The 26,957-nt window shown below is 42.3% G+C and overlaps 1 protein-coding gene across 1 annotated transcript in view; it reads left to right on the top strand.

Moving 5' to 3' along the window:
• The first annotated feature begins 3,743 nt into the window (after positions 1-3,743).
• The window catches only part of LOC118496636 (rabankyrin-5-like), a 70,839-nt gene continuing 47,625 nt past the window's right edge, over positions 3,744-26,957 (top strand). The window contains 1 exon segment of the mRNA XM_036033241.1: positions 3,744-3,840. Coding sequence (XP_035889134.1) covers positions 3,750-3,840 — 91 coding nt within the window. The 5' untranslated portion in view covers positions 3,744-3,749.

The following is a 26,957-nucleotide window of genomic DNA, read 5'->3' on the forward strand; positions in this document are numbered from 1 at the left end:
TTTGGTTGCTGTGTTTCAGATGTGTATAATCTGCCCAGGTAGGATTAGTTTTTTTGGCTTGTTGAATCAGCACATCACACTGAGCTATAGTGAAATGATTAAAGAATTTTGAATCCTAGTCATACAGTGGAATAAACTGAAAGAGAAGGAAAAAAAATCACAAGCAACCAGACACATCTGAGGTGTTAGGAGCTGCACAGTAAGCCATAGGAAAGATACTGATTTTTTTCTCCCCTTCCCAGCAGTATCCACTATGAATAAGTATACTAGGACTTGTGACATTTATTCCTCAAAGGCACCAGCTCCTATTTATTGAGATTCTACTTAATGGCAGGCTTGTGCTAGGTTTTATAAAGGACCTAGCCAAATTCTTACATGGATCCTTCAAGGTAATAGTTTCTCATGAGGAAACGGGTTCAGATAAATTTGTCAAGATTGTAGAGCAAGCAAATTCCACAGCCAGGATTCAGTTCCATGACCTTCCTGACATACTGGGTGCCATTACTCCTTACCTCAGGAACATCTTTTCCAAGGTCATGTAGAGAGTGGTTATGTTGAGGCTGGTACTTGAACCCAATTCATTGGACTACCAGTCTAGTGATCCCCTCCCTTCCTCCTCCTACCGCGTGATATGTCATGGCCTTCCCAGAAAATCTGTTCCCTTGTGTTCTTAGGGCAGTCAGCATTTATCCTTTCTGTACTTCATGTTCCCTGCCCTAGACAACTCCACATTGTTTCTCTTCATCTGATAGCAAAATCTGAAGTCTAAAATGAACCATGTTTTCTAGTGCTTTCATTTTTCAAGATGAGTAGTTCAGGTCATATCTAATGCAGCTCCATCCAAGCCTGTTGGATGTTGCAGTTCACTGAGTACTACAGATGCTTTATTTTACAGGCTTTGTTATGAAGTCTATAAACTCAGAGGATTCAAGCCAGTTAAAGAGCCCACTCAGGAGACAAGAGCCCAGAGATAGGGTTATATGAAAAGCATTTCTAACAGGAGTGCTTTCACCTCTGACAGAGGACTTCTTGAAGGTAGGTTTTGATCAAGTCCTTCAGTTGATTAAATCTCTTAAAAGTGAGTTCTTTTGACTGTGGGCCCCTCATCCGAGCAAACCGAAAGGGCACAAATTTGTTTATTCCTGTGTGTGCTCCCCTAAGGGAGAGGGTTTTCATTAAATTCTCAATGGGAATCACGACTCTCCAAATCATTAAAAACCATGGATTCTAGTCCAACTCCCTCTTGAATAAGAGAATTTGAGGTGGCAGTGTAAAACTTGCAGGGACTTGTCCGTGATCAACACAGCAAATCATCTGCAGAGCCAAACTTGAACCCAGTTTTCCAGACTCCCAGTGTAGGTCACAGTGCTCACAACTCTTCAAACATTCTGAACAACTGCTGTATGCCAGACGCTAGCGAGGCTGGTGTTAGTGAGACAAAGGTAAGTTATATGCTGTAAAACCAGGCATCAGTTACAACAGCTCTTCTCAACTACTTTTTTATGTTGTGACCCAGAAGATATTGGGAGGGTAGTGTTAAGATAAACAGATGAGGCTGCTTGTGGCCAGAGAAAACTGGCTTGCCTGGCCACCCTGATGGCCCCCAAGGGCTCACCATTTGGCACACTCATAAGCCAAGCTCGAAGATTTTGAGCTATGGCATCTCCATGGCAATACATGGCAATACAGTATCCCCCTCCCCTCCTTAGTCTAAGTGCTGCTGGCTTAGTACAGCTCCTCTAAATACCCCCCTGCCTATACCTCCCATACCTTCTGGCCATATTGTCACCCACTACAACCGGAACATCATTTCCTTGAGCATTCCCTGAGCATACACCTTTGTTCTTACATATTCTTTTATTTTTTAAAGTTTTTATTTATTTATTTAGAGAGGGGAAGGTGGGGAGAAAGGGAGGGAGAGAAACATCAGTGTGTGGTTGCCTCTCCCTACTGGGGACCTGGCCCACAACCCAGCCATGTGCCCCGACTGGGAATGGAACTGGCGACCCTTTGGTTCGCAGGCCAGCACTCAATCCACTGAGCTAACCAGCCATGGCTGTTCTCACATATGTCAATACCCTCTTCCCTTCCATCCCCTAGGTGTCCCTCAGCCAGAATTACTCTCCCTCAAAATTTTAACCCATGACTGTGTTTCCATGTTCTAAACTCTAAATTCCTTCTCCACTTTACCTCACTACCCACTAACACTTAAACCTCGGCAGCACCTAAAACTTCAACTTCAAATCCTCCCCCTTTTTCTGTTCTGACACCCTCATCCTGTCTCAGACCCTTCCTTCAAACTAGCATCTTTTATTCTTGGCTCTTCTCCAAGGCCAACACTTCCCCTGCAGTCCCTAACTGTCGGTGCTACTAGGAGTGGGTACATTGCAGCATTCTTTTGAAAGATTTTATTTATTTTTAGAGAGAGGGGGAGAGGGAGAAAGTCAAAGAGAGAAACATTGGTAGGTGAGAGAAACATCAATCGGCTGCCTCTAGCACGCACCCCAGCAGGGGAAGGGGCCTGCAACCCAGGCTTGTTGCCCTGACCACCCCAACCAACGGAGCCACACATATCAGGGCCATGCAGCATTCATTCTCATTCTTCGATTCTCCTTTGAGTAAAAATCTTTTTCCAAATGTCTCATGCTATTTAGTTATATGACTCTTTAGTTTTCTGATGGTTTTTTTTTTTTTTTTTTTTTTTGCAGTTGGTCATTACACATTCACTGAAGATTTTAGCACCTGGTTTATGATCTTCTTTCCCAACCTCTAAATTCCAATATCTAATTTCCCTAGCTTTTCCCTTCCACTTCACCTACTGTATTACATGACCTTGTCCTGGACTTTATCATTTCCTAGCGCTGTTTAATTTAGGAACTTCAGTTTGTTACCCTGACCGCAGGGCTCTCACTACCTTGTTCACATTGCCTGGTCTTCAGTCTTGAAGAAACCTGGCGTTTCATGACTCTGCATCAGTCTTCACACAGCCTGCACTTGAGCTGTATTCTCACAGCACTCTCAGTTCCTTTTGGGGAATAACTCCCAAGCCCTGGACAAATGCTATAATCTGTACTCTCCATTTCTGCAGCCAGGCGGCTGAGTTTTGCTAGAAAAAATACATACAAGAGAGACCCCTGAAAGCAGGCCCTCCAAACTGAGTCCTCTCAAATTTTCTTCACTCTCTTCTGGCCCCCTTCATTGCCTAGGAACTTCAACCATAAAATTAATGTCATCAAACATCCTCCTCAATACTCTCCCACATCTAACTGCATGCGTGTTCTTGTTTCCTAATGTTTTAGTCCAACAACAGTGACCTGCCTCGAGTCTGAAGTGTATACCTTCCCCATAATTCCTTCTGAATTCTCTTGCAGGGGCATCCCGCCTCCCCAGGGACCTGTAATCGTCTTTAGCCTTTTCCTCTCCTTTGGCTTTTTTCTCTCAGCCTCTCATACCACTACATACAAACCTAAAGCCATAAAACAACAATAATAATAAACAAAAAAATCCCCTTGCTAGACCCTCTGAGCTAAGTTTTTCCAGAGTAATCTATGCTCGTTGTGTCTGTCCTTTTCGGTGCCCTCCCTAGGGAGTGCAATATGATAGCGCCCGGTGAGTGCCTGATCAGTCCCGTGTTTAGAAGGCACTAGGTGAAGAGAGACAAGATCTCAGTTTTTCCAGGGTCAGACTACTCCTGCCCACTTCCATTCACCGTTTTTTCAGTCTCGGCTCCTCCCTTTGCTTGGTCTCCCATGACTCTCGCGAGAACCGTGGCCTCTGTTACGCACCGCCCCAATTCTTCTCGCGAGGCTGCTTGCAGGGCCGGGCCCGACATGGCGGAAGGTAGGGTTTTTGTGGAACCGCGCGGGAAGGCGGGGATCTGTGGGGGCGCTGCTAGATGGGCAGAGCAGCCCTGAGAGGGAACGGCTGGACGTGGTCTCATGGAACACAGCAGGCGTCGCGAGCCGCCCTCTCCAGCCTCTACCGGGCGCGCGGGGAGTGGGGGGCGGGTATTGAAAGCTATTCCTATGGCAACGCCCCTCTGATGGTCCGGGGCCCCACGGGACCCTGGCCCGCTGCGGAGCCGGCTAGGGAGATCCCCTGCCGGAACTGAGTGCAGCCGCGGGGATCCCGAGGGCGTCCGGGTATGCCTCTTTGATTGCCCGCGGTGCTGGGACGGTTGGGGAACTAACCCTTAGGAAATCGAAACTGCTGTCCTGGCACGTCCTGCATCCGGAAAGGGTACATCCCTCGCCTGCGGAAGAGCTTGGGACTCTTTTGTGGGTGAAGGGTGGGGAAGAGCCGGGGCTGTAACTGGCCAACGCGCCAAACGGGCACGCGCCGGCCTCGCTAGCATCCCCGGGGATCCGGGCCAGCTGGGATTCTTTCAACACAGAAATGCACGGCTGGAGGGGGCTTGCTTGGGAAGGAAGTTGGCCAAGGTCACTCGGCTCGTAAGTGACGTTGTGTGGCCCAGACCTCCCTCTTTGTTTCTCAGTCTGGTCCTGAACCTCTTTTCTGTTGCCGTCTTTATGACACTGCAGGTAAAGGCAGTTTGCCTCACAGGTTCCATGTTCCTCAACGTAACACTGTTAGAATCCTTCATTGTCAAAAATCTTATTGTACAGAGATGGGGAGTTAACTGCCAGGGACACCGTGGAACCTGGTCACTATGCTTCTCCTATTCATTTCGTTGTTGGAGGAGAATAACTCCTTATTTGATTTGTTTCTTGAGTGACTGCAAGGTGCTGGTCGCGACCTGTTATATTTTGTTAGTTTTGGCGATGCTGGTTTTGAGTTAAGCTTTGATTGCATCTTTACTGGGATCTTTGGGCGGCACGTGACAGTTTGCAGGCTTTTCTCATCTGAGTAAGTCTTCAGACCTACATTGTTGAAGGAGGCCTGGCATGTGTGTTATTTGCACTTTATAGATAAAGGAATAGAAGAGATAGCTGGGACTGGCACCCCAGTTTTTTCTTTGCTCTTTTTACCTTGTTAGACCCCCCTCCTCCCCACCCCCGCCGCGGGAGGGCAAACATCAGATGAATATTTTTGAAAGCGGAGGAATAAAAGCAGAAAGAAAGCAAAGACATTCTATGAAGCCTTTGATAAATCACAGAATGTTGTGTAACATTGTTTAACACGGCCAGCGAAATGGAGCTTGTTGCTGAGAGCAGAGAGGTGGGGTAGAATGGTTTCAGGGAGGCCGTATGTGAGGTCAGGGGTAGTCCAGCACTTGGACCCTGGGAAGAGAAGTTGATGAGTACTTTGGGACCACATTACCAAGGATGAAATTGTGGAGGGCAGCTGGTTTTTCATTCAGCGGTTTTACCGAGCATGTGCTGTGCTTTGCAGGCAGGTTCCAGCCAGGAGGAGCTCACACAGGGTGATTATGCTGACGGTTATCCTGCAGGTGCCTGCAGATACCAGTATGTGTCAGGGTAACATCTAGCCAGTGGAGTGTGCATCTTAAACAAACCATTTTTTCAGGGTTGAACTGGCAAGGGAGGATAGATAGGTAAAGAGAGTCAGGAGGTTCTGACTTCACAGCTTGCTTTCACCTTTTTTGTGTCCTAATTTCCTGGCTTCTGATTTAAGCTCTTTGGAAACAATGTTGCAGGGTCCTAACTGGGCATTTGGGTCCAGTTAGGGCCTTCAGCTGAAGGTGCTTATTATGCAAAGAAAGGCAAGATTAGCTAGAAAATGCTTTGCAGGAGTGTTATTCTGCTGTGCTTAATTAGACTTTATGAGAGCTGGCTACACATTTTTGTACTTGTGTAGAGATATTCATTTAAATATAAAAACAGCAAAAAATCTGTCATAATTGGATTATCTGCAGGCATACTCTATGGGAACTTCCGTGGTAATAGTTTTTTGTTTGATGATTTGAGTTCGTGAACATGTGGAAATAGCTCTTCGGAATAGTAAATAGAACCTGGAGAGCCCTGGAGAACCTGGAGAGTATACAGTAGTTTGTTAATGTGTCTTGCTTAGAAACCAACCTTCTTTCCGTCCATCCATGGGTATTGGTTTGATCGTCCGTAATTAGCTAAAGTCTGACTTTAAAGTTTCCAGTTCCACTCTACATCTTTGTAGCTGTCCTATAATCCAAACTTTCTTCATCACTCAAAAAGTTCCTCTTACATGGTCTTTCTGCTTTTACTTTTTCTCCTTAATTTTGCATCCCTACAGCCTATTCTCTTTGAAACATAAATCAGATCCTGTCTCCCCCACTCTTCTCAATACACCCATCTCCCCTCCCCTCCCCACTCCATGGCTCTCCATGACCTTAAAATATATTCCGAAACCTTACAATGGCCTTCAAGTCCCAATGGGGTCTGGTCCCTGGTTAACACTGTTGCCTTATTTCTGACTTCTCATTCATGGTGCTCTCACTACAGCATCTGCTTTGCTGTTCTTTGTACATTCCAACATGCTTCTACCTCTGCTTCTTTGTCCTTACGGTTCCCTTTGACCTGGAACAGTCTTCTTCCATTTCTCCACATAGCTAACTTTTATTCAGATGTTTGATCAGTCCCTTTAGAAATCTTTCTTAATTAAAAAAAAATCCCTTTCTGGAATATAAACCCCAATGAGCGCAGAGACTTTTCTGTTTTGTTCACTGCTGTATCTCCCAACTTAGGATCCTGCTTGTTGATGGAGCAAGTGAATGTGTTGAGCATCATTTATCAGACATCAGGAAATGTTGCCTGGATACATCCTTAGTGTCTTATCAAGTAAGCTGGCTGGTTCCGCTTTTAATGTGCTCTGAATAACATAGTCGGCTGGGAGCTACCTAACCTACTTTCCATCCAGCCTATTTTAGTTTTAGCAGTTCAAGTGCAATGCTTAAGGGCTCAGTCTGTACAGTTGGACGTGGATTTGAATCCTAGTTTTACTAAACTATGATCAGAGGCAAGCCAATTAGTTGTTCTCAGTCTTGGGTTTTTTACTTTAAAGGGGGGTAATTTCTATCTCAAAGATAACTATGAGGATCAAGAGAAGTAGCACTCGGAGAAGCTTTTTGTACAGCTTTTAGACATTTTGACCATGGATGCCGTCTTCCTCCTCCTTTCTTAAACTACACCCCCCTTTCCTTTCTCTGAGGAATTAAAGTGAAATTGGAAAAACATAAATCATTTATTAAACAGAAAATTGATCATGGACTTTTATTACCTTCATCTAATTTGGTTAAGAAAACATTTTTGACAACAATTCAAATAAGGTTAGTGAAGACTTCCCATATTGTGGATATTCACTGGCTAACACAATAGCCACTGGTCACAAATTTAATTAAAAATAAATAAAACAAAAAATCTAGTTCTTAGTCACTAGCTCCATTTAAGTGTTCAGTAACCTTGTGGCTCCCCATAGTAGCAAACAGCACAGATGAATGCACCATTCCAGAAAATGCTGTTGGACAGCACTGTTCCAAAAAGTGCTTAATCCATATAGGCAAATAGAATAGGGAAAAAAAACTTTATTCTTTCCAGTTTTGAAATTTATCTCTTAATTTATTATTGTATTCATTCAACAAATTTCCCAGGCCATTGGATACTGTCTAGAGGCCTTTCAGGCACTGTCCCTTTCTGTGCCACTCCTTTCTTTTCTCTACCTTCCCTTCCATTTCTGTCACATGCAGTAGCTGTTAGCCTTCTTGAGGATTTTTTTCCTAAAGAAACTTTATCCATTCACTGCACTGACTGTTGATGTGCCAGTGTAGAGCTATAGGATGATGCCGAGATGCACAGGGTTCAGTCACTGGCAAGATGAGTTGCTGGAGTTGTGATATTATCATGACTTACAGTCATGCCCAACAAAATGAGAAATTGTTATGTCCTCAGTATCTTTTGTTGAATCTTGAGTAGGCCAAGGAACTAGGTTTTTATTGAATTCTACCTAGTAAGGCACTCTTGGGTGGAGGATGGGATGAGCATGGAGTGCTGATGGAGGGAGAAGTAGGGGGAAGTTATCAAGTAATAGCCAGACCTAGAGCCTATTCACAGGCAACTAGGCAGTCTAGGAGGGGAGAGCACGTAAGAAACTATTGTATTGTGCCCTGGCTGGTGTGGCTCAGTGGACTGAGTGCTGGCCTGTGAACCAAAGGGATGCTGGTTCGATTCCCAGTCAGGGCACATGCCTGGGTTGTGGGCCAGGTCCCTGGTTGGGGGCACATGAGAGGCAACCACACATTGATGTTTCTCTCCCTCTCTTTCTCCCTCCCTTTCCCTCTGTCTAAAAATAAATAAAAAATAAAATCTTTAAAAAAAGAAACTATAGTATTGTGGACAGTGAAAGATGCTTAGGATTACTTTGAAAATTCAAAATGGGAAGAGATTGTTTGAGGGAAGTGGTGGGGTGTATGTTTTGGGTGGTCAGGGAAGGCCTTTTACTGCAAGTGTTTGAACTGGGCTTTGGGAAATAGGCCTCTTTTGGACATGGGAAGAGATGTTAGGGGGAAGAGCTTGCTGCTCTTAGTGGAAGGAGATGAGGCTGGAAAAGTATGTTAAGGGCTGATTATGAAGGAATTGGTTAAGCGTTTGGATTTTACTCTGTGAGCCATGGCCTGAGGCTGCTGAAAGGTGCCAGCCAAGGTAGTGACATGACAAGAACTGTCGGAGGCGTGCTGAAATGGCTACAATGTGGAGGATGAATTTGGGAGGAAGGGAGGCTGGCGAGAAGGTGGTAACAACTGACGATGGGTCCTTTGGTAAGGGGCACTGGGGCTGGTGAGGATTGATGTGAGAGAGACTATTGAAGGTCAAAAAGAAGACTTTTAAAACCTGTTTGCATGTTGATGAGAGAGATATCTAGTACGACTCAAGGGTTCTAGGTCTGTCTGACTCAGATATGGCTGGACTGTTAACAGTACAAGGAGGATCAGACTTGAGAACAAGTATCCTGACCTCAATTTTGGCCATACTTAGCATGCCTGATAATAGCTTTATGTGGTTGTGTCTTAGCAGGCTGTTGGAAATATTTCCAGTCTGACTGGTCTTTGGGTAAAAATTATCTGGTTAGCTTATATTTGTTGAGTATCTTCTATAAAGTCAGCCCTGTGGTCAGTGCTATATAGAGTGAGGTTTTGAAAAAATGTCTAAGTTGTACTACTGACTTGCAGACAAGACTTAACAGAGTTGAATGACATTCATGAAAGATGTATTTCATTTATATGAGGTACAAACTACTATGCCAGGGATGACAAAGTGAGCAAGACAGCCTTAATGGAACTTGTGGAACAGAGTGGGGAAGGCAAAGTTTCTCCAAAAAAGCGTGCACGTTGTGTTTTATATTTTACTGAGTTTTCTCTTTCACACTGATGATTGGTGGCACCACCGTCTAGCTGTGCTCTCAAGTCAGTAACCTAGAAGTCATCCCTGACTCCCTCTAACTCTTCATTAAGTCACCAAGGCCTGTGGGTCCTTTAAAGCTCTCACACTTGTTCTTTTCTCTGTGCTGTCATTCCATTAGTTCAGGCTGGTGGTTCTCAACCTGAAGAACACTGCATATTAGAATCACCTCATGAGCTCATAAAAACTCAGGTTTATGCATCACTCAGCTTCAACAAAAATTAACATGTCCCATAAAACAATTTTTTTCAAACTCAGTCAACACTGAATTTTATATCTGTATCTATATCATCTTTACTACCTAAGTAGTCCTGTGTAGTAAGTTTTATCTGTAACTGGGATAAAAGGGTTTTTGAAAAAAAATTTTATTATTCTTTAATCCTCACCTGAGGATTTTTAAAAAATTGATTTTAGAGAGAGAGGAAAGGAGAAAGAGACACAGAGAGAAACTCAATCAGTTGCCTTCCACACATGCCCCAGTTGGGGATCGAACCTGCAACTCCAATATGTGCACTGACTGGGCATTGAACCCTCAACCTTTTGATGTATGGGACGATGCTCCAATCAGTTGAGCCACCTGGCCAGGGCAGGCTTGCTTGCTTTCTCCTTCCTTCCTCCCTTCCTTTCCTTTCCTTTCCCTTCCTTCCTTCCTTCCTTCCTTCCTTCCTTCCTTCCTTCCTATCTATATTAATTTAGGACATTTTCTTTTTTAAAATTTATTAAAATCATTTTTTATTTTTCACTTACATTCAACATAATATTATATTAGTTTTAGGTGTACACTCCAGTGGTTACACATTGTATAACTTACTAAGTGATCATCCTGAGATGTCTTGCACCCATCTGACACCATGTATAGTTATTGGAATATTATCAACTATATTCCCTGTGCTGTACTTTACATCCTCGTGACTATTCTGTAACAACCAATTTGTATTACTTAGTCCCTTCACTTTTTCACCCATTCCCCCAACACCCTCCCAACCCTCAAAATGTTTTCTGTAGCTATGAATCTGTTTCTGTTCTGAGCCTGTTTTTATTTTTAGAATCAATTGTTGATAGATATGTATTTGTTGCTATTTTTATCATATGATCTTGTTTTTTTTTTTCCTTCTTAAAACATCTTTAAGACCTTTTAACATTTCATGTAATACTAGTTTGGTTGTGATGAATTCCTTTAGCTTTTTGTTGTCTGGGAAGCTCTTTATCTGTCCTCCAATTCTAAATGATAGCTTTGCTGGGTAGAGTAATCTTGGTTGTAGGTCCTTCCTTTTCATCACTTTGAATATTTCTTGCCAGCCTCTTCTGGCCTGCAAAATTTCTGTTGAAAAATCAGTTGAGAGTCTTATGGGAATTCCCTTGTAGGTAACTAACTGCTTTTCTCTTGCTGTTTTTATGGTTTTCTCTTTGTCATTACCCCTTGGCATTTTAATTATGATGTGTTTTGGTGTGGGCTTCTTTGAGTTCATCTTGTTTGGGACGCTCTGTGCTTCCTGGACTCATAGGTCTATTTCCTTCACTAAGGTAGGGAATTTTTATGTCCTGATTTTTTTTTATTTTTTTTAAAGATTTTATTTATATTTTTTGAGAGGGGAAGGAAGGGAGAAAGAGAGGGAGAGAAACATTAATGTGCAAGTGAAACATTGATCTGTTGTCTCTCATACGCCCCCAGTGGGGAACCTGGCTGGCAATCCAGGCAAGTGCCCTAACTGGGAATCGAGCCAGCAAACTTTTCCTTTGCAGATGGGCATTCAACCCATAGAGCCACATCAGCCAGGGCTGTCATTATTTTCTTGAATAGGTTTCTAATTTTTTGCTTTCTTTCTTTTCCTTCTGGCATTCCCATGATGTGAATGTGGGTATACTTGAAGTTGTTCCAGAGGCTCCTTACACTCTCTTTTTTTTTTTTTTTTTGGATCCTTAGGAAAAAAAAAGAAAGAAATCCTCACTCAAGGACATATTTATTGATTTTAGGGAGGAGGGGAGAGAGAGAGTAACATCTATCAGTGGCCAACTCTATGTCCCCTGAACAGTGATCAAACCTGCAACCTTTTGGTGCACAGATAATTCTCCAACCAACTGAGCCACCTGGCCAGGACTGGATCCTTTTTTCTTTTTGCTGTTCTGCTTGGGTGTTTTTATGCTTCCTCATATTCCAAATCACTGATTTGATTGTCAACTACATCTTCTCTACTGTTGATTACCTGTATATTATTCTTCATTTCAGTTAGTGTATCCTTCATTTCTGACTAGTTCTTTTTTTATGGTTTCCAGGTTTTTTTTTTAATGCTGTTGAGGTTCTCACTAAGTTCCTTGAGCATCCTTATAACCATTATTTTGAACTCTGTTAGTTTGCTTGCCTCCATTTCATTTACTATATTTTGCTGTGTATAATGTATACTTTTTGCCCAAATTTTTGAGGGAAAAATAAGGATGTGCATTATACATGAATAGAGTACTAATTCTGTATAATGTTATTAATTCTTTTATTTATGCTTATATGTTAAAAGTGTAACTCTAGAAAGTAATAATGAAGCCCTGGCTGGCGTAGCTCAGTGGATTGAGCACAGGCTGGGAACCAAAGTGTCTCAGGTTCGATTCCCAGCCAGGGTACATTCCTGGGTTGCAGGCCATAACCCCCAGCAACCGCACATTGATGCCCCCCCCCCTCCCTTCTCTCCCTAAAAATAAATAAATAAAAATATTAAAAAAAAAAAGAAAGTAATAATGATATCTGTATGCAAAATAATACCTTGATATGTGGTCATTGGTTTTATATATAAATAAAAAATTGAATTAAAAAATTAAAATGAAGGGTTTTTTCTTGAAAGTTTGGGCCAAAAACCTGGCTATGCATTATATATGGGAGCACATTATACATGGCAAAATATGGTAGTTCTTTTTCTTGTTCTTTTACTTGGGCCCTGTTTCTTTGTCTCCTCATTTTGGCTGTTTCCGTGTGTTCGTTTCAGTGTATTAGATAGAGCTGCTGCATCTCCCAGGCTTGGTAGAGTGCCCTAATGTAGTAGGTGTCCCATAGGGTCCAGTGGCACAGCCTCCTCATTCACCCGAGCTGGCCATTCCAGGTGCACCCCACCTCCTATCCAGTGTGGGCTTTGTACACCCTCCTGTAGTAGTTGAGCTTTGATTGCTGTTGGCATGTCACTGGGAGGGATTTATGTCCAGGTCAAAAGGCTGCGAGGACTAGCTGGGACCACTGTAGAGGATCAGCTGTGCAGGGGCTCACCCCACAGAACAGAACTTAGCAGGGCTGCGGTGCCTGCTGAGTCTGCCTCTTGAGTATGTTGCTGATGGAGGTGGTTGGGTGGTGCTTCGGTGTGATCTGAAGCTGGCTCTGAGGCCTCCTTGGAGGTGCAGGCCCAGGTCAGCTGCCTCCTCTGTTCTTCCCAGGGCCTCCTAGTATGAGTTATAATGCTGTCTGCTGGTGGCTGCTACTTGTGCTGTGTTGAAGGTGTCCAGGAGAGCCAAGCTGTAAACCAAGGCCTGCTGCTGCTAATATTGGGCCTGGGGCCACTTAGGAAGAGATACAGGGCATGCTGAGGCCAAATGCTGCTTGTTTGAGAGGTTTTAGGAAAGTCTGAAGCATGAACCAGGCTGTTCATATGGGAAAGCTACTGGAAACAGCTTGGGTGAGTCAACAGTTTGGGTGGGGAGGGGTCTCAGGGAATCACCAAGGCAGGGCTAACGGCCTTAGCCAGGTTGATGGAAACTCAAATATGATGCCCAGCTTCCAATTCAGGGAAGGGCTGAGAAAGGGAACAATGGCCTCTGCCAGCACTTCTGTCTGGGAGAATGCTACCTCTGCTACTCTTTCCTTGATGCCAGACAATTCAGTTTGACAATTCAGTTTTTCGCTCTATGTCCCTGGTGCCTTTCATACTGCTGACCCAATGCTGGAACTCAGATAGTGAGTCTGAGTAAGTCCATATGTGGACCATTTAAGAGGAACTGCGGAGGACTCTAGAAGCCCCCTGTCTCACTGAACCACAATCCCTGCTGGTTATTACAGCCAGAAGTTAAGGGGACTTCTCTTCCTGGTACTGAAACCCTTAGCTGGGGGCCTGGTGTGGTGCTGGAACTCCTTGCTCCTCACGGGGGACCTCTGCAGCCCAGCTGTCCCTGCCAATTTTTTATTGCCATGCGTGGGTGTGGGACCAGCCCATTCTGTGTCTCTGCCCTCTTTCCAGTCCATGTGTGGCTTCTTCTTTATATCCTTAGTTGTAGGACTTCCATTCATCTAGATTTCAGGTGGTTCTGAATGATGGTGGTTCTGTAGTTTTGTAATTTTGATGTGGTTGTGGGAGGTTCTGTGTACCACATTTATCTATGCTAGCTAGCATCTTGACCAGAAACTCAAAAGGGTTTTTTGTTTGTTTGTTTAAATAATGGCTTTTGGATTTTGTCAGAGCATTCAAGTTATGAATTGCTAGATTTTTATGTGATGCAAAGTCAAAATGTGAAATATCTCTTGGCACTGTCTTACTTTTAATAATATCCAGACTCTGTGTAGACTGACTGCCAGGCATTATCTGTGATCCTGACTGTATCTTTGCACTCTTTTCCAGATGGTATTGCTGTCTTTTCTTTTCCTCTCCCCTGTTTTTCATTAGGTATGTGAATTTGAGCTCTCAATAGTAAATATATTTACTTATTTCCTATTCTCCATTAAACAATTTTTTTATATTTAGCCCTCTTAGTTCATGTATATTCAGGAACCCCAGTGAAAGAAAAATTCCATCTGCATTATGATAAGTTGAGAAAAGTAGTGGTGGTGGTAATTCTTCACCAATGAAGAGCTTATCTATTCTGATGCCAACAAGGAAGATACTGTATTCTAGGAAGGTGATACTCTAAGGAAATACTGTTATGTGGAAGACCCTAATATATGCCTGAAACAAAAATTATTCTTGTAGTTCTCAAAATAGGATTCTATCACAGCTTTTACATTCATTTTTCTTTTATCTAATGGACATAGTTAGGTCAGAGTAGGAATAAAGTCATTTAGTCATTAAATAATTATACCCTTAAACAACACTAATTCATTGCAAAAATCGAGGCTAGAATGTAAGAACTACAGAAATCTAGAGAAAGAATAATGGTTTTGTTAATCTAAGAAGACTTAATACAGTGTGCATTAGAATTGTAGCTAGAGGGGAGTAGAAGTATTTGATGTTCTGACATTGGAGCAGGTATTAGGCAGCATAGTACAATAGGATGAACATGGGCTTTGGCTTAAGGTTTTGAATCTTAAGTCAGACCCCTGTTAATTGTGTAATGTTAAGCCATCCACTTAACCTAAGTGAATTCTATTTGTTTAGTACTGTGCTACCTTGAATATGTTGGTTAGAACTTGAGATAATGAAGAATTAGCTACTACAAGAGATATTAAAAGTGTTGGTTCCTTTTACTGTTTTTCTTTAGGTATGATTTGTTAAAGACTTTATTTTTTTAAAGAGAGGGGAAGGGAGGGAGAAAGGAGGGAGAAGCATCAATGTGCGAGAGATACATTGATCGGTTGCCTCTTGCACATCCCCAACTGGGGACCTGGTCCGCAACCCAGGCATGTGCCCTGGCTGGGAATTGAACCAGTGACTTTTTGGTTCACAGACCAGCACTCAGTTCACTGAACTACACCAGCCAGGGTGTAATTCCTTTCTATTTATTGTAAAATATTACAAGAAACTGTATTTTGTTTACTCTATAAAACCTTGTTGTTGACGTTAATCCAGCAGGATGGTGGTAGGGCTTTAAAATATTTTATTATACACAGTATTTTTGTTTGTAAGGGTAGAAACAGTAATTTCCTGTGGCTACAGTAACAATTTTCCACAAACTCGGTGGTTTAAAACACAAAACAGAAAAGTATTTTCTCATGATTCTGTAGCCCAGAAGTCCAAAATCATTGTTACTGGGCTGAAATCAAGCTATCCCTAGAGCTGTACTCTGCCTCTACAGAGAATCTTTCCTGCTTCTTCTGGCTTCTTCTGGCTGTCGGTATTCCTTGGCTTGTGGCCATATCACTCCAGACTTCGAGGTCAGCATCTTTAAAGCTCTCTGTTCTGTCTTTGTACAGCTTTTTTGTCAGTGTCAGTTTTCCCTCTTCTCCCTCTTAGAAGGATACATGTATTTAGGGTTTATCCATATAATCCAGCATAACTTCCCATCTCAAAATCCTTAATAATCATACCTGCAGATAGATATCCTGCCCCCATTTTAATTTTTTGCCATATGAGGTAACATTCAAGGTTTCAGGGATTATGGATATAATGGAGAGGCATTTTTCAGCCTATCACAGTAGGTAATATCATGTAATTTGATGTATTTCTAAAATTCTTCTATTTGTGTGCAGTTTCTGTATGCTCAAAGGCCATGCAACACAGTTCAAAGTACTGCTGATAAAACACAAAGGTAATTAAGACACTTCCCATTATCAAGAAAACTCTTAGAGCCCTGGCCAGGTAGCTTAGTCAGTTGGAGCATTGTCCCATACACCAAAAGGTTGTGGGTTCAATCCTCGGTCAGAGCACATACCTAGGTTGAGGGTTCAATCCCCGGTTTGGTCACACTTGGGAGGCATCTGATCAATGTTTTTCTCATTGATGTTTCTTTCTTTCTCTCTTCCTCTCTAAAATCAATAAATATATCCTTAGGTAAGGATTTTTTAAAAAAAGTTCTTAGAAGAACCTGAATGGCACAGTAGCAAACTGGTACTTTTATAGAGAGTGGGGAACCACTTGAAACTGTTTGGTTAGTTCAGCTGTGTTTTAGGATGATTCATCTTAATATATGTGGAATCGAATGGAAAAGGGGAAAGGTGAGAAGGGCAACTGAACGATGCTAAGGCTTCAAGGAGTTGTTGGTGTGGTGGTCTTCAGAAAGAGAAAGATGTCAAGGTGCATCCCAGAGGGAGTATGTTGTTAGCTATGGAGGCATAATTGACAACATAATTCTCCTATTTTAACTCGTCAGTTGACAAATATTTATAGTAGTGTAACCACCACCACAATCATGATATGGAATATTTCTATGATGTTAAAAAGTTTCCTTAAACTTCTTTGCAGTCAATTCCATTCCCTGGCCTCTGGAAACCACTGATCTGCTTTCTGTTGTCATAGTTTGCCTTCTCTGCAGTTTCATATGGGATTATACAGAATGGAATCTTTTGTGTCTGGCTTCTTTCACTTAGCGTATTGATTTTTATGTAGTATGTTGCACGTAGTCTCTCTTTATGACTGAGTAGTATTCCGTTACAGTCATGTACTGCTTATTGAGGCTGTGTTCTGAGAAATGCATTATTAGTTGACTTTGTCATTGTATGAATATCATAAGAGTGCACTTACACAACCCTAGAAGCTTTATCCTACTACACAACTAGGCTATATAGTCTATCCTATTGCTTTTAGGCTGCAAACCTGTACAACATGTTGCTGTACTGAATAATGTAGGCAATTGTACTTTAACACAGTGGTAAGTATTTGTATATTTAATCATATCTAAACATAGAAAAGGTAATGTAAAAATGTAATAAAAGATACAAAGGGGACCCCCAAAATCCCAGAATTTATCTTCTGGAGGGTGGGCCCCTTGTAGTACAGGCTTCCCCTGTAGGTGAGTGTTCTAGGAACCCATCTGTATCAGTGTACCAGCTGGCATTTTTGTGAGAGGCTGTGAGAGGATTCAGTGAATTTTTTATGAAGACTCTTTCAAAATGTTTGCTCATTTTATGATGGGTGATTTACAAGTGTATCTGTCTACACTGTGCTGAGTGTTTAGCAGTTTTTGACCAAAAAACCAAAAATGGCATGACCCCCTCGCCCCACCCTCCCTGTTTACCCAGTCTTGCCTTGAGCAGCTTTTTTTTGTTTCCCCGAATGAAAAAAAGTCCTCAAAGGAAAACATTTTGCCAGTATAGAAGAGGTAAAACAAAAAACTTCAGAAGCACCAGAAGGCATTAAAATTGAAAAGTTCAAAAACTGTTTTTAGCGGTAGAAAAAAACACCTCGATAGGTGTATTGCATCAAGTAGAGAGTACTTTGAGGGTGACTGAAGCTTAAACATGTAAGAATAAACACACAATTTTTTATAAATAAATTCTAGTTTTTGGGGGGTCCCCCCTGTAAAGTGTGTATATGTGCAGGAGCAAGCATTAGGGATGCAGGGGGAGGTGCCATTGGAGGAAGAGCACCCCCTCCTGGGGGGGGGGGTGGAAGAACTGAGCAGAAATGAAGAGAAGGGAGAAGGAAAGAGACCCACAGAGATAAAGCTTGAGAGGAGAGAGAATAAAAGGGAGAGGGGGAGGTTGGGGGGCGTGCAGAGGGGAAGGGGAAGAGAAAAACTGCACCTGAAGGAAAAGGAAGTGTGTGCACAAATGTGTGTGTGTGTGCGCACAGGCCTGTGGGCTGTGTAAGTGTATGTACGTAGGGATGGGCAGGGGGCAGGCTCTCAGGCTCCCCTCCTCCCCTGCCACTCCTCCCTCTCTTGCCAACTCCTGGCCCTAGCCATAGGTGGGCACAGAGCAGGTGAAACATGCTTAGCCTCCTCATCAATTTTTTTTTTCAAGAGCACCTAAGAGTATTTAATGAACTTCTCTCCTTGTGGCTTCAAGTTACCGGGACACAGGCCCCCACCAACACCCTAAATCTTCTCCTCGGTTTTTCTGCTGAAGAATTGGGCCTTTACAATGACAGGCTGCTTTGGGAGTATTCCCTTCCCCAGAGCTCTGTAGTAGCCTTATCGCACCGCATCAGCGATTGCACCACATCAGTAACGGCTCCAGATTTGTTTTTGTCGGCATTTACCTGTGTCTGTTCACTGACCCAGGTCCATGGTCTATTGAGGTTGGCAGTTGGGCAGAAGCTCTGGTTCTCCTTTAAGTGGGATGTCTCACACCAACTTTCCCAAAGTCGCCTGGGTGATACTTGTCGAAGTTGATCCTGTGATGTGCGAACATTCCCTAGCTTCTGCCCAGCTTCTGTCCTGGTGCTTCATGCACTCACTTATGCGGCTGTGACTGTAGCTCACGTGGCCCCAAAGTTTCCAGGTCTTCCTCAGTCTGGATGGCATGTTGGATGCTTAGAGCATCCAAAATGCAAGAGCAGCCATCTCATCTATTTAAACCAATCAGAGTTAGCAGTAAATTCAACCTCATAGTTGGTTCCAGCCTTTTCTTTTCAACACTACAAACTTCATGTTTATATGTACAATGGACCACCATTGTATATATGGTCTATCATTTACTGAAATGTATTTAAGTGGCACATGATGTAGTGTATGTATCTACTACAACTTCAGTCCATTTGCCAATAGGACATTTGAGTTTCCAGTTTTTGTGGACATGTCTTCATTTCTGTTTGGTAAATACCTGGTAGTGGAGTTGTTGGGTGGGTCATAGGCAAGTATATGTTTACCTTATGGGAAACTGTCACACTGTTTTCCAAAGTGGCTGTGCCATTTTGCATTCTCACTAGCAATGTAGGAGAGTTCTAGTTCTCTACATATTTGCTAACACTTTTTAATTTTAGCCATTCTAGTGGGTATGTGTGTAAGTGGTATCTCATTGTGGTTTTAATTAGCATTTCCTTAATAGCTAATGCTATGCATGTTTTTATATGCTTATTTGCCATGCATTTATTTTCTTTGGTGAAGTGTTCCCATTTTTTCTGTTTTTGATTGGGTTATCATTAAGAATTCTTAATGTAGTATGGGTAAAAGTCCTTTTTGGTTGTATGTTTTGCACATATTTTCTCCTTGTCTGTGGCTGGCCTGGTCACTGTGTTTTGAAGAACAATTTTTTAAATTTGATAATTTCCAGCTTACCAGTTTTCATCTCTAACTCATTCTTTTTGCCCAGTTTATATAGTTTCGCCTCATCCGAGGCCACTAATATTTTTTCTATGGTTTAGTCTAGAACAGGGGTGTCAAACTCATTTTCACCAGAGACCGCATCAGCCTCACAGTTGCCTTCAAAGGACCAAAATAATTTTAGGACTGTGTAAATGTAACTACTCCTTAACTGTTAAGGAGTTGAAATTACATTCAGCCCTTTGAAGGGAACCTCGAGGCTGATGTGACCCCTGGTGAAAATGAGTTCAACACCCCTGGTCTGGGGTGTCATAAGGCTCTGCCCGCAGGGCCCCCTGGGGGTGGGGTGAGAATAAGCCTACTAAGACATGATCTGTTTGGGGAGGAAAGGTGGCCGCTCTCTCAAAGGAGAAGGGCCAAGAGCCTTTCCTCAGTGGGCTTTTATTGGGTTCGTTTTGCACGGAATACAGGTAAAGTTCATTAATCATTGTCAGGCAGTCAGGATCAAACAATAGATAGCATACAAAGAACTCTGAGGGCCTATTCTGAGTCAGGGTCTGTTAGCTAAAGGGCAACAAAACTTTGGGAAACAAACTCATTTCCTGCTCGGACCTTTATCATTTAATTGAGAGCATTTTTAGCAAAGCAGGTTTCACAGGATTTTACCTATTCTTTCTTAGGCCTGATTGCCCAGGGAACCCACCCTTTCCAGCATAGGGCTACACTGCCGTCTGTCATTGTTTCAGGCTTAAGTCAAGTAGGGGAAGTAAGGCAGCCAAGAGATTAGGAGACTTCTTGCAGACAGAATGAGGAATCAGGTTATGTCAAAGCCAACGGGTGAGGGTCCATCACCCCCTTTTGCTGTAGCCCCCCAAGTCCTTCCCTGAGGCCTCCCTGTGATTGTGCCTGTCTTAGGTCATTCTTCCCTTGGGGAATCTTACCCGTCATTGGCTAACCGATCAAGCATTGGGTGCCAGGCAGGGTGAAGTAAAAGGAGCACAGGTGGCGCCCCTGCCAGGGAGATTGACTTTGTCTCTTTAGTGGCTTATGGTCTGAAGGTCGCTCACTCAGCCTTAGCCTTGTGGGGGGGGAGGGGGGTTACAGCTCCTGCAACCAGGCAGGGCAGTTCCCAATATCTCCCCCCTTTTTGTTTTTTAATTCAGTTGCAGTTGTTAAGCCTGTGAAACCTACTATTTGCTGTTTCCAAATGCGATCTTAAGAAAATAACTATATATATGTGTGTGTGTGTATGTATATATATGTATATACAGGTATATATATGTATGTGTGTGTGTGTATATATATATATATATATATAAAATTTAGCACAAATAAGGGTTAAGACAAGGGGGCATCCAGGGGCTGCTAGGACCCAAACTTGTAAATTCAGTCCATTGAAAAATGTTGCAAATGCAAGGGAACAATAAGAGTAACATATCTGGTTACACTTCCGTCCTTGGCAGAATTAGCACAGACTTCAGGAAGTTACTTTAAAGATAATGCAGCAAGTGCTCGCTGCCTGAACTCAGGGTGAGAGAGTTTTAGCAAGAGCGAGTCACAAAGCAGCCTAGGTATAATGCAGGCCTGGTTTCCCACGGGAGAACTTCTTCATGGGTGTGGTCCTGTGTGCTGACTCACCCCCCCACTGGTTTTCCACATGGGTGCTGGGCCACATTTCCATGTCTCAAGAAGCGGTTCCCTACACTGGTCCAAAGCATTTAGATCTGTGATGTATTTTGAGTTAACTTTTGTATATAAGTATATCATGTGGTATAAGAGTTGTGGTTCATTTTTTCTTTTCTTTCTTTTTTTAATCCTCACCTGAGGATATGTTTATTGATTTTAGAGAGGGAGAGAGAGAAACATCAATGTGAGAAACACTAGGTTTCCTCCTGTATGTACCCTATCCGAGGATTGAACCCATAACCTAGGTATGTGCCCCCACCAGGGATTGACCCTGCAACCATTTGGTGTTCGGGGATGATGCTCCAACTTATGGAGCCACCCAGCCAGGGCAGGTTCACTTTTACACGTGGGTACTCCATTGTTCCAATCTCATTATTTTTTTTTTGTCATTCAGGTGCTTTGGCTCTGTCATCAAACTACTTGACTATATATGTATAGGTCTATTTCTGGATTTTATTCTATTGCTCTGAATGTCTGTCTTTTTTTTTTTTAAAGTTAGCTGTCTTGATGCCAATATGGTATTGTCCCAATTACTGGAGCTTTATAATAGGTATTGAAATGAAGTCATGTAAAGTACTACACATTTCTTATTTTTTTCCCCAAAATTGTTTTGGCTATTCAAGGTGCTTTGCATTTTCCTATAAATTTTAGAATCATCTTGTTAAGTAAGTTCTGCCAAGAAAAATCTGAAATTTTTATTGGTGTTGAATTGCAGATCAATTTGGAGAGAGTTGACATTTTAACAATATTGAGACTTCCAATCCATGAGTGTAGTATAACTCTCCATTTGCAGTCAGCCCCCAGTATCCACAGGGGATTCATTCCAGGACCCCTGTGGGTACCAAAATCCACAGATGCTCATGTCCTGTACATAAAATGACAGGTGTAGTATTTGCACAACCTATATTTTCATATAGGCTACATCAGTGTATGCCTGCCTACATAACACTTCATTTATGTGAATTCAGCATAGAATTCTAGGCATTTGGGACAGATTAACTATTTTCTTCTCTTTTCATTTGGCTCTTATCTTCATTCTAGCTTACTAATTCTTAAAAAATCACATATGGTAAACTGTGGCCTGTTGGCTAAATCTGACCTGAGACTTTTTCTACAACCCTTGAGCCAAGAATTGTGTGTGTGTGCATGTGTGTGTATTTAATTTATTTTTAAGATTTTACTTATTTTTTTTTTTAGAGAGGAAGGGAGGGGAAAGAAAGGGAGAGAAACACTGATGTGAGAGAGATACATGGTTGATTGTTTCTCCTACAAGCCCTGACTGGGGACCTGACAAACTTGGCAACTCAGGCATGTGCCTTGACCAGGAGGCAACTGGCAATTTTTTGCTTTGCAGGGTCCAACCAACTGAGCCACACTGGTCAGGGATATATATATATAATATATATATATTATATATATATATTTTATATATATAATTTTTTACATGGTTGATGAAAAATCAAAAGATAGCTATATTATGGCATGTGAAAATTGTGTGAAATCCAGTTTTCAGTGTTTATAAATAAAATTTGTGTTGGGGGAGCAGTCATACAAATTCATTTGTGTTTTTGTATTACAATGGCAGGGTCGAATAGTTGCTACAGAGACTGAGGCACAAAGAACCTAAAATATTTACCATCTGGCCCTTCACAGAAGACGTTTGCCAACTCCTGGCCTAGAAGGATCATTCTGGGTTTCTTTTCTGACTCTCCTATGACTTGCTGATTATTATTATTATTATTACTATTATTTTTGCAGTTGATATCAGTCTCTTTTTTTTTTTTAAGATTTTATTTATTTATTTTTAGGGAGGGAAGGAAGGTGGGGAGAGAGAGAGAGAGGGAGAAACAGAGAGAGAGAGAGAGAGAGACATCAATGTGCGGTTGCTGGGGGTTATGGCCTGCAACCCAGAAATGTACCCTGGCTGGGAATCGAACCTGGGACACTTTGGTTCCCAGCCCGCGCTCAATCCACTGAGCTATGCCAGCCAGGGCTGATATCAGTCTCTTTATTTTAGACTCTTCATAGTGAATGCAGGCATTTTTCCCCCCTCAAGCATCTTTGGTTCAGTCAAGACTGATGACCTGTCAGTGCATCAAAGCGTCTGACTGCAGACTGCATTGGTCAAGGGCAGATGGATATTACTTAGGAAAGAAACGTGGCAATTACAATACAAGCTGCTGACATTCTTTACTGATACTTAGCATAGCTCTTTTAGTGAAGTGAAAGTTTTTGTCTGTTATTTAAATTTTTAGGTTTATTTTTCAAAAACAAAGTTGGAGGGAGAGAAAGAAGAAACCACAGCTGGAAACTAGCCACTTTGTAAATTAGTGGTGGTAGTAGTAAATCTTTAAACCAGACACCATTCTAGGTGATTTAACCTACTTTAATTCATTTTTTTTCCTCGACAACCACTCTGAGATGCTATTATTCCCATTTTCCACATGAAAATACCGAAGCCCAGAGAGAAGTAAGTAGTTTGCCAAGGTCACACAGCTGGTAAATGGACAACCTGGGATTCCAATCCAGTCAAGTGAGGCTCCAGGGTATGTGCTCCTAAAGACTGTGTTGTGTTTCCTTTTTTGGAATGATGACCACTCATATTTATTGGCCACATTCTGGAGAGCAGATATTCTTCTAAGGTCATTGTATGTATTAGCACATTGGATGTTTATAGCACACTTGCCTAAGGTGATGTTACAACTGGAAAGTGGTGGGGCCATTGACCTTAGTCAGTGTAGCTCCAGTGACTGCACCCTTCACTGCTGCACTGTGCCATAGCTTTTTTCTTCATTGTTGCTCAGAATGGTAGTTTTACTCTCTTTCTTGTAAGAACTCTACAGCATGGTGACACTTACAGAGCACACTGATTACTGTATGCAAGGCGACAATATTCCCCACAGGATAACATCTTAGCCATGGGAACATTTTTCTTATACTGTGAACTGATGTGGCAATCACAGTACCACTGGCATGTGCACTTGTGATCTGTGTTTCCCTCTACAAAAGAGGCTGGCTGGAGGGCACCTCCGATTTCATGAATAAGAGCCCTAAGTTATCCTAAAGCCCTTCTTTTATCTCACCTCATCTCTGATCATAATCTTTGTAGTTTGTGTCTTCTGTGAGTGTCTAGGCTACAGCTGGAAATTTATGTCAGGAATTCGGGTGCAAGACTTAGGGCTGTTGCCACAGGTTTTAGAATTATATGTGTATAACTGATATCCAAATAAATTTACAGGGACTGCCTGAGAAGATGATTGAAACAGAACTTTTACGATCTCATTTTAAGGATGAGATAAAGCAACCAGCAACTTTCTACTCTTGAAGGCAAATGTTCTCATAATTTCCCAATGTATTCTCCAAATTTTTGTGACTATAAATTTTATTTTTGCCCCTCCTGTTTTGAGTTCCTTATAGATAATGTTGTACAGAGAAGAAAAATCTCCCGTTATCCCCTCTCACTTAGACCTGCTGATATTTTGGGGTATTTATTGAATTTATCTTTTTTCCTCATATATGAGGCTTGTCCAGATTGTATCCAGCCACAAAATATGAAAAGTAGAGACATTTATTGAAGAAGATACAAGAAACATTGTACATAGGACAATGACACCTCAGTCCCCTTCAAAATAGGTATAGTTCTCCCAGTTGTCATCAGCTGCCCCATAGTATTTTCCTGAATCTCATAGATGGTCTGAAATCTCTTTCCTTTCAAAGGTGATTTTAGTTTTGCGAAAAGCCAGAAGTTGCAGGGCACCAAATCTGGGCTACAGGGGGACTGAATTACCTGGGTGATTTGATGTTTCACCAAAAAACTCTGCGTGAGAAATGATGCATGAGCAGGTGCGTTGCTGTGATGAAGCTGCCAGTCACCAGTTGGTCATAGCTGTGGCCTTCTGAATCATCTGAGTAGTTTTGGCAGAGGAATGTTCAAGCGTAAAGTAAAATTTGACGCAGATTCATTGCTCACTCAGTTACTTTGCATGCAATAGCCACACCATACACACGGTCACTATATGGTGTCTACCGCCCCCACTGACGAGTACAGTGTAGTGGTTGTTCATGAATGTACATTCCAGTCTGCTCTCCTTGGCTGCCAGGTTACATTGATGTCACACAAACCATTCTCATATTAACAATGGCTGGATTTTATTATAAATATATGAATGTTTATGATAAAAAGGGGTTATAAAATACAGTTTCACAGTCTTTCTGTTAATATTTTCTGACTATACATGTTTAGTATTACATATTTCTTTGAAAACATTAATAGTTGCATAATAACTTCAAACTCATGTACCACTTAGTTTATTTAGCCATTCCTATGTTTTTGAACCAGTTTTTCATTGTTTCCATGTTTTTAAAGAGTTAGTTACTGGGCAGCAGGTGGGAGAGGGATGTAGTTTAAGAGAGGAAAGGGATCATTTTTTTTATAAAACTGGATTTCACCTATTTCACTGAATTGACCAAATGCTTGGTGAGAGCCTCTGTGTCAGGCCCTGTGATAGACTCTGAGATGCAGGTGTAAATCCTTGCACATTGAGAACAGATAGGAGTGAAGGTCTGAATTAAAGTCATAGTAGAGGCGGGGATACAGAAGGCAGGAAGGATTCCCAGAGATGTTTAAGTGGGAAAGTCAGTTTTTGAGTTAGGGAGGGATGGGGTCATGTAAGTGGGTGGGAGACATCTAAGATTATTCCCGCATTTCATCTTCAGGTAACTAGGCTAAATGGTGGTGTCACTTCTTAGTATACATAGGGGCCACACAAGGGGAGAGCAAATTTGCTTGAAGGTTTGTTTGGGCATAGTGAATCTGAGGTGTCTGTGGGCCACTAGGGAGAAATGTCGTTGGGCAGATGGGTAAGAGCTCTGAACTGGAGGTGGATCTATGCATCATTGGCCCCTAGATTGTGGTCTCAACCATAGCCCTGAGAACTGGGGGAACTGCCTTGAGAGAACATACATTTGATAAGAGGGCCAAGGGTAGAACCCTGGGGAATGTCAGTGGTTAAGGGTTGGGTGGGATGTAGGGAAGCAGGTGAGAGGCAACCAGAATGGGAAAGAGGGTGTGGCACGTGGGAGGGTGTGGCACATGGTTGCTGAAAGAACAGAAGAAAAGGATGGGTAAGACTGTCATGCAGTGTTGTAGAGGCCCAGGAGGAGAACCACTGGCAAGTGTCTCTCTTGGGCTTGGCAATTAGAAGATCATTGGTAAGAGAAGTTTTAAGGGCACTCCCTTAACACTGTGGGGACAGAAGGAGGGATGACAGGGGAACAGTGGATGAGGAAATGGTGTGTGGTGTCTAGAGAAGGAAGGCAGGTGTGGTGTGGAAGGAGGGTTTTGTTTAGACTTGGAGAAGTTCGTGTGCTGATGAGGACAAGGTGAAAGAGATTGAAGTTGCTGGAGAAGGGGTGGTTGATGATAAAGCAGAGGACCAGAGGAGGGTGGTGGGTTTGGAGCATAGGTGGAAGGATTAAACTGGGACCAGAGGGAGATACATGCTTTCTCTAAGAAAGCATGGAGTAGGTAGAAGTAGTTACTGGTACAGTGGAAGTTGTTGGCCACAGCTCAGTTTTCTCAAGGCATTGGCTCAGAATAAGGCAGACTGGGTGGGAGATGGGCTTAAGGATGGTGTTAAGGTTTGGAATACCTGTGCTGGGAAGTGGAGGGGTGAGGGGACTTAGTTGAGGCCCAGGGAACAGCCATAGCAACACTGTGGTTCCATAGTTAGATCCTGATTTATGAAAGTACCAATTTGCATGGTTGCATGGTTCCCTACCAAGACCCTAGAGCTGAGATGAAGGAGAAGTTTCTTGACTGTTACATCCATAGGGGAAGCCTTTTGTGATGTCCTAAGTTAAATTTCTTTATTATAGGTTCTTACAGTTTTGTTCTTTCCTTCTAATACTCTTTGGAGTTACAGTTTTGCATTTGATTGTTATAATTTTTATTATATAAAAGTTTACTTTCCCCAGTAACTAAAAGCTTTTAGGAAAGATATGTCTGATTTTGCTTACCATTGTGTAGTGTCTGACACATACCTAGTAGGCACTTGGTAGACCTGTGTGGATTTAATGAATCAAATATAGTGGTTCTCAGCT

This window comes from Phyllostomus discolor, chromosome 8 (genome assembly GCF_004126475.2).
Source record: "Phyllostomus discolor isolate MPI-MPIP mPhyDis1 chromosome 8, mPhyDis1.pri.v3, whole genome shotgun sequence".
In the NCBI taxonomy this organism is placed as follows: Eukaryota; Metazoa; Chordata; class Mammalia; order Chiroptera; family Phyllostomidae; genus Phyllostomus; species Phyllostomus discolor.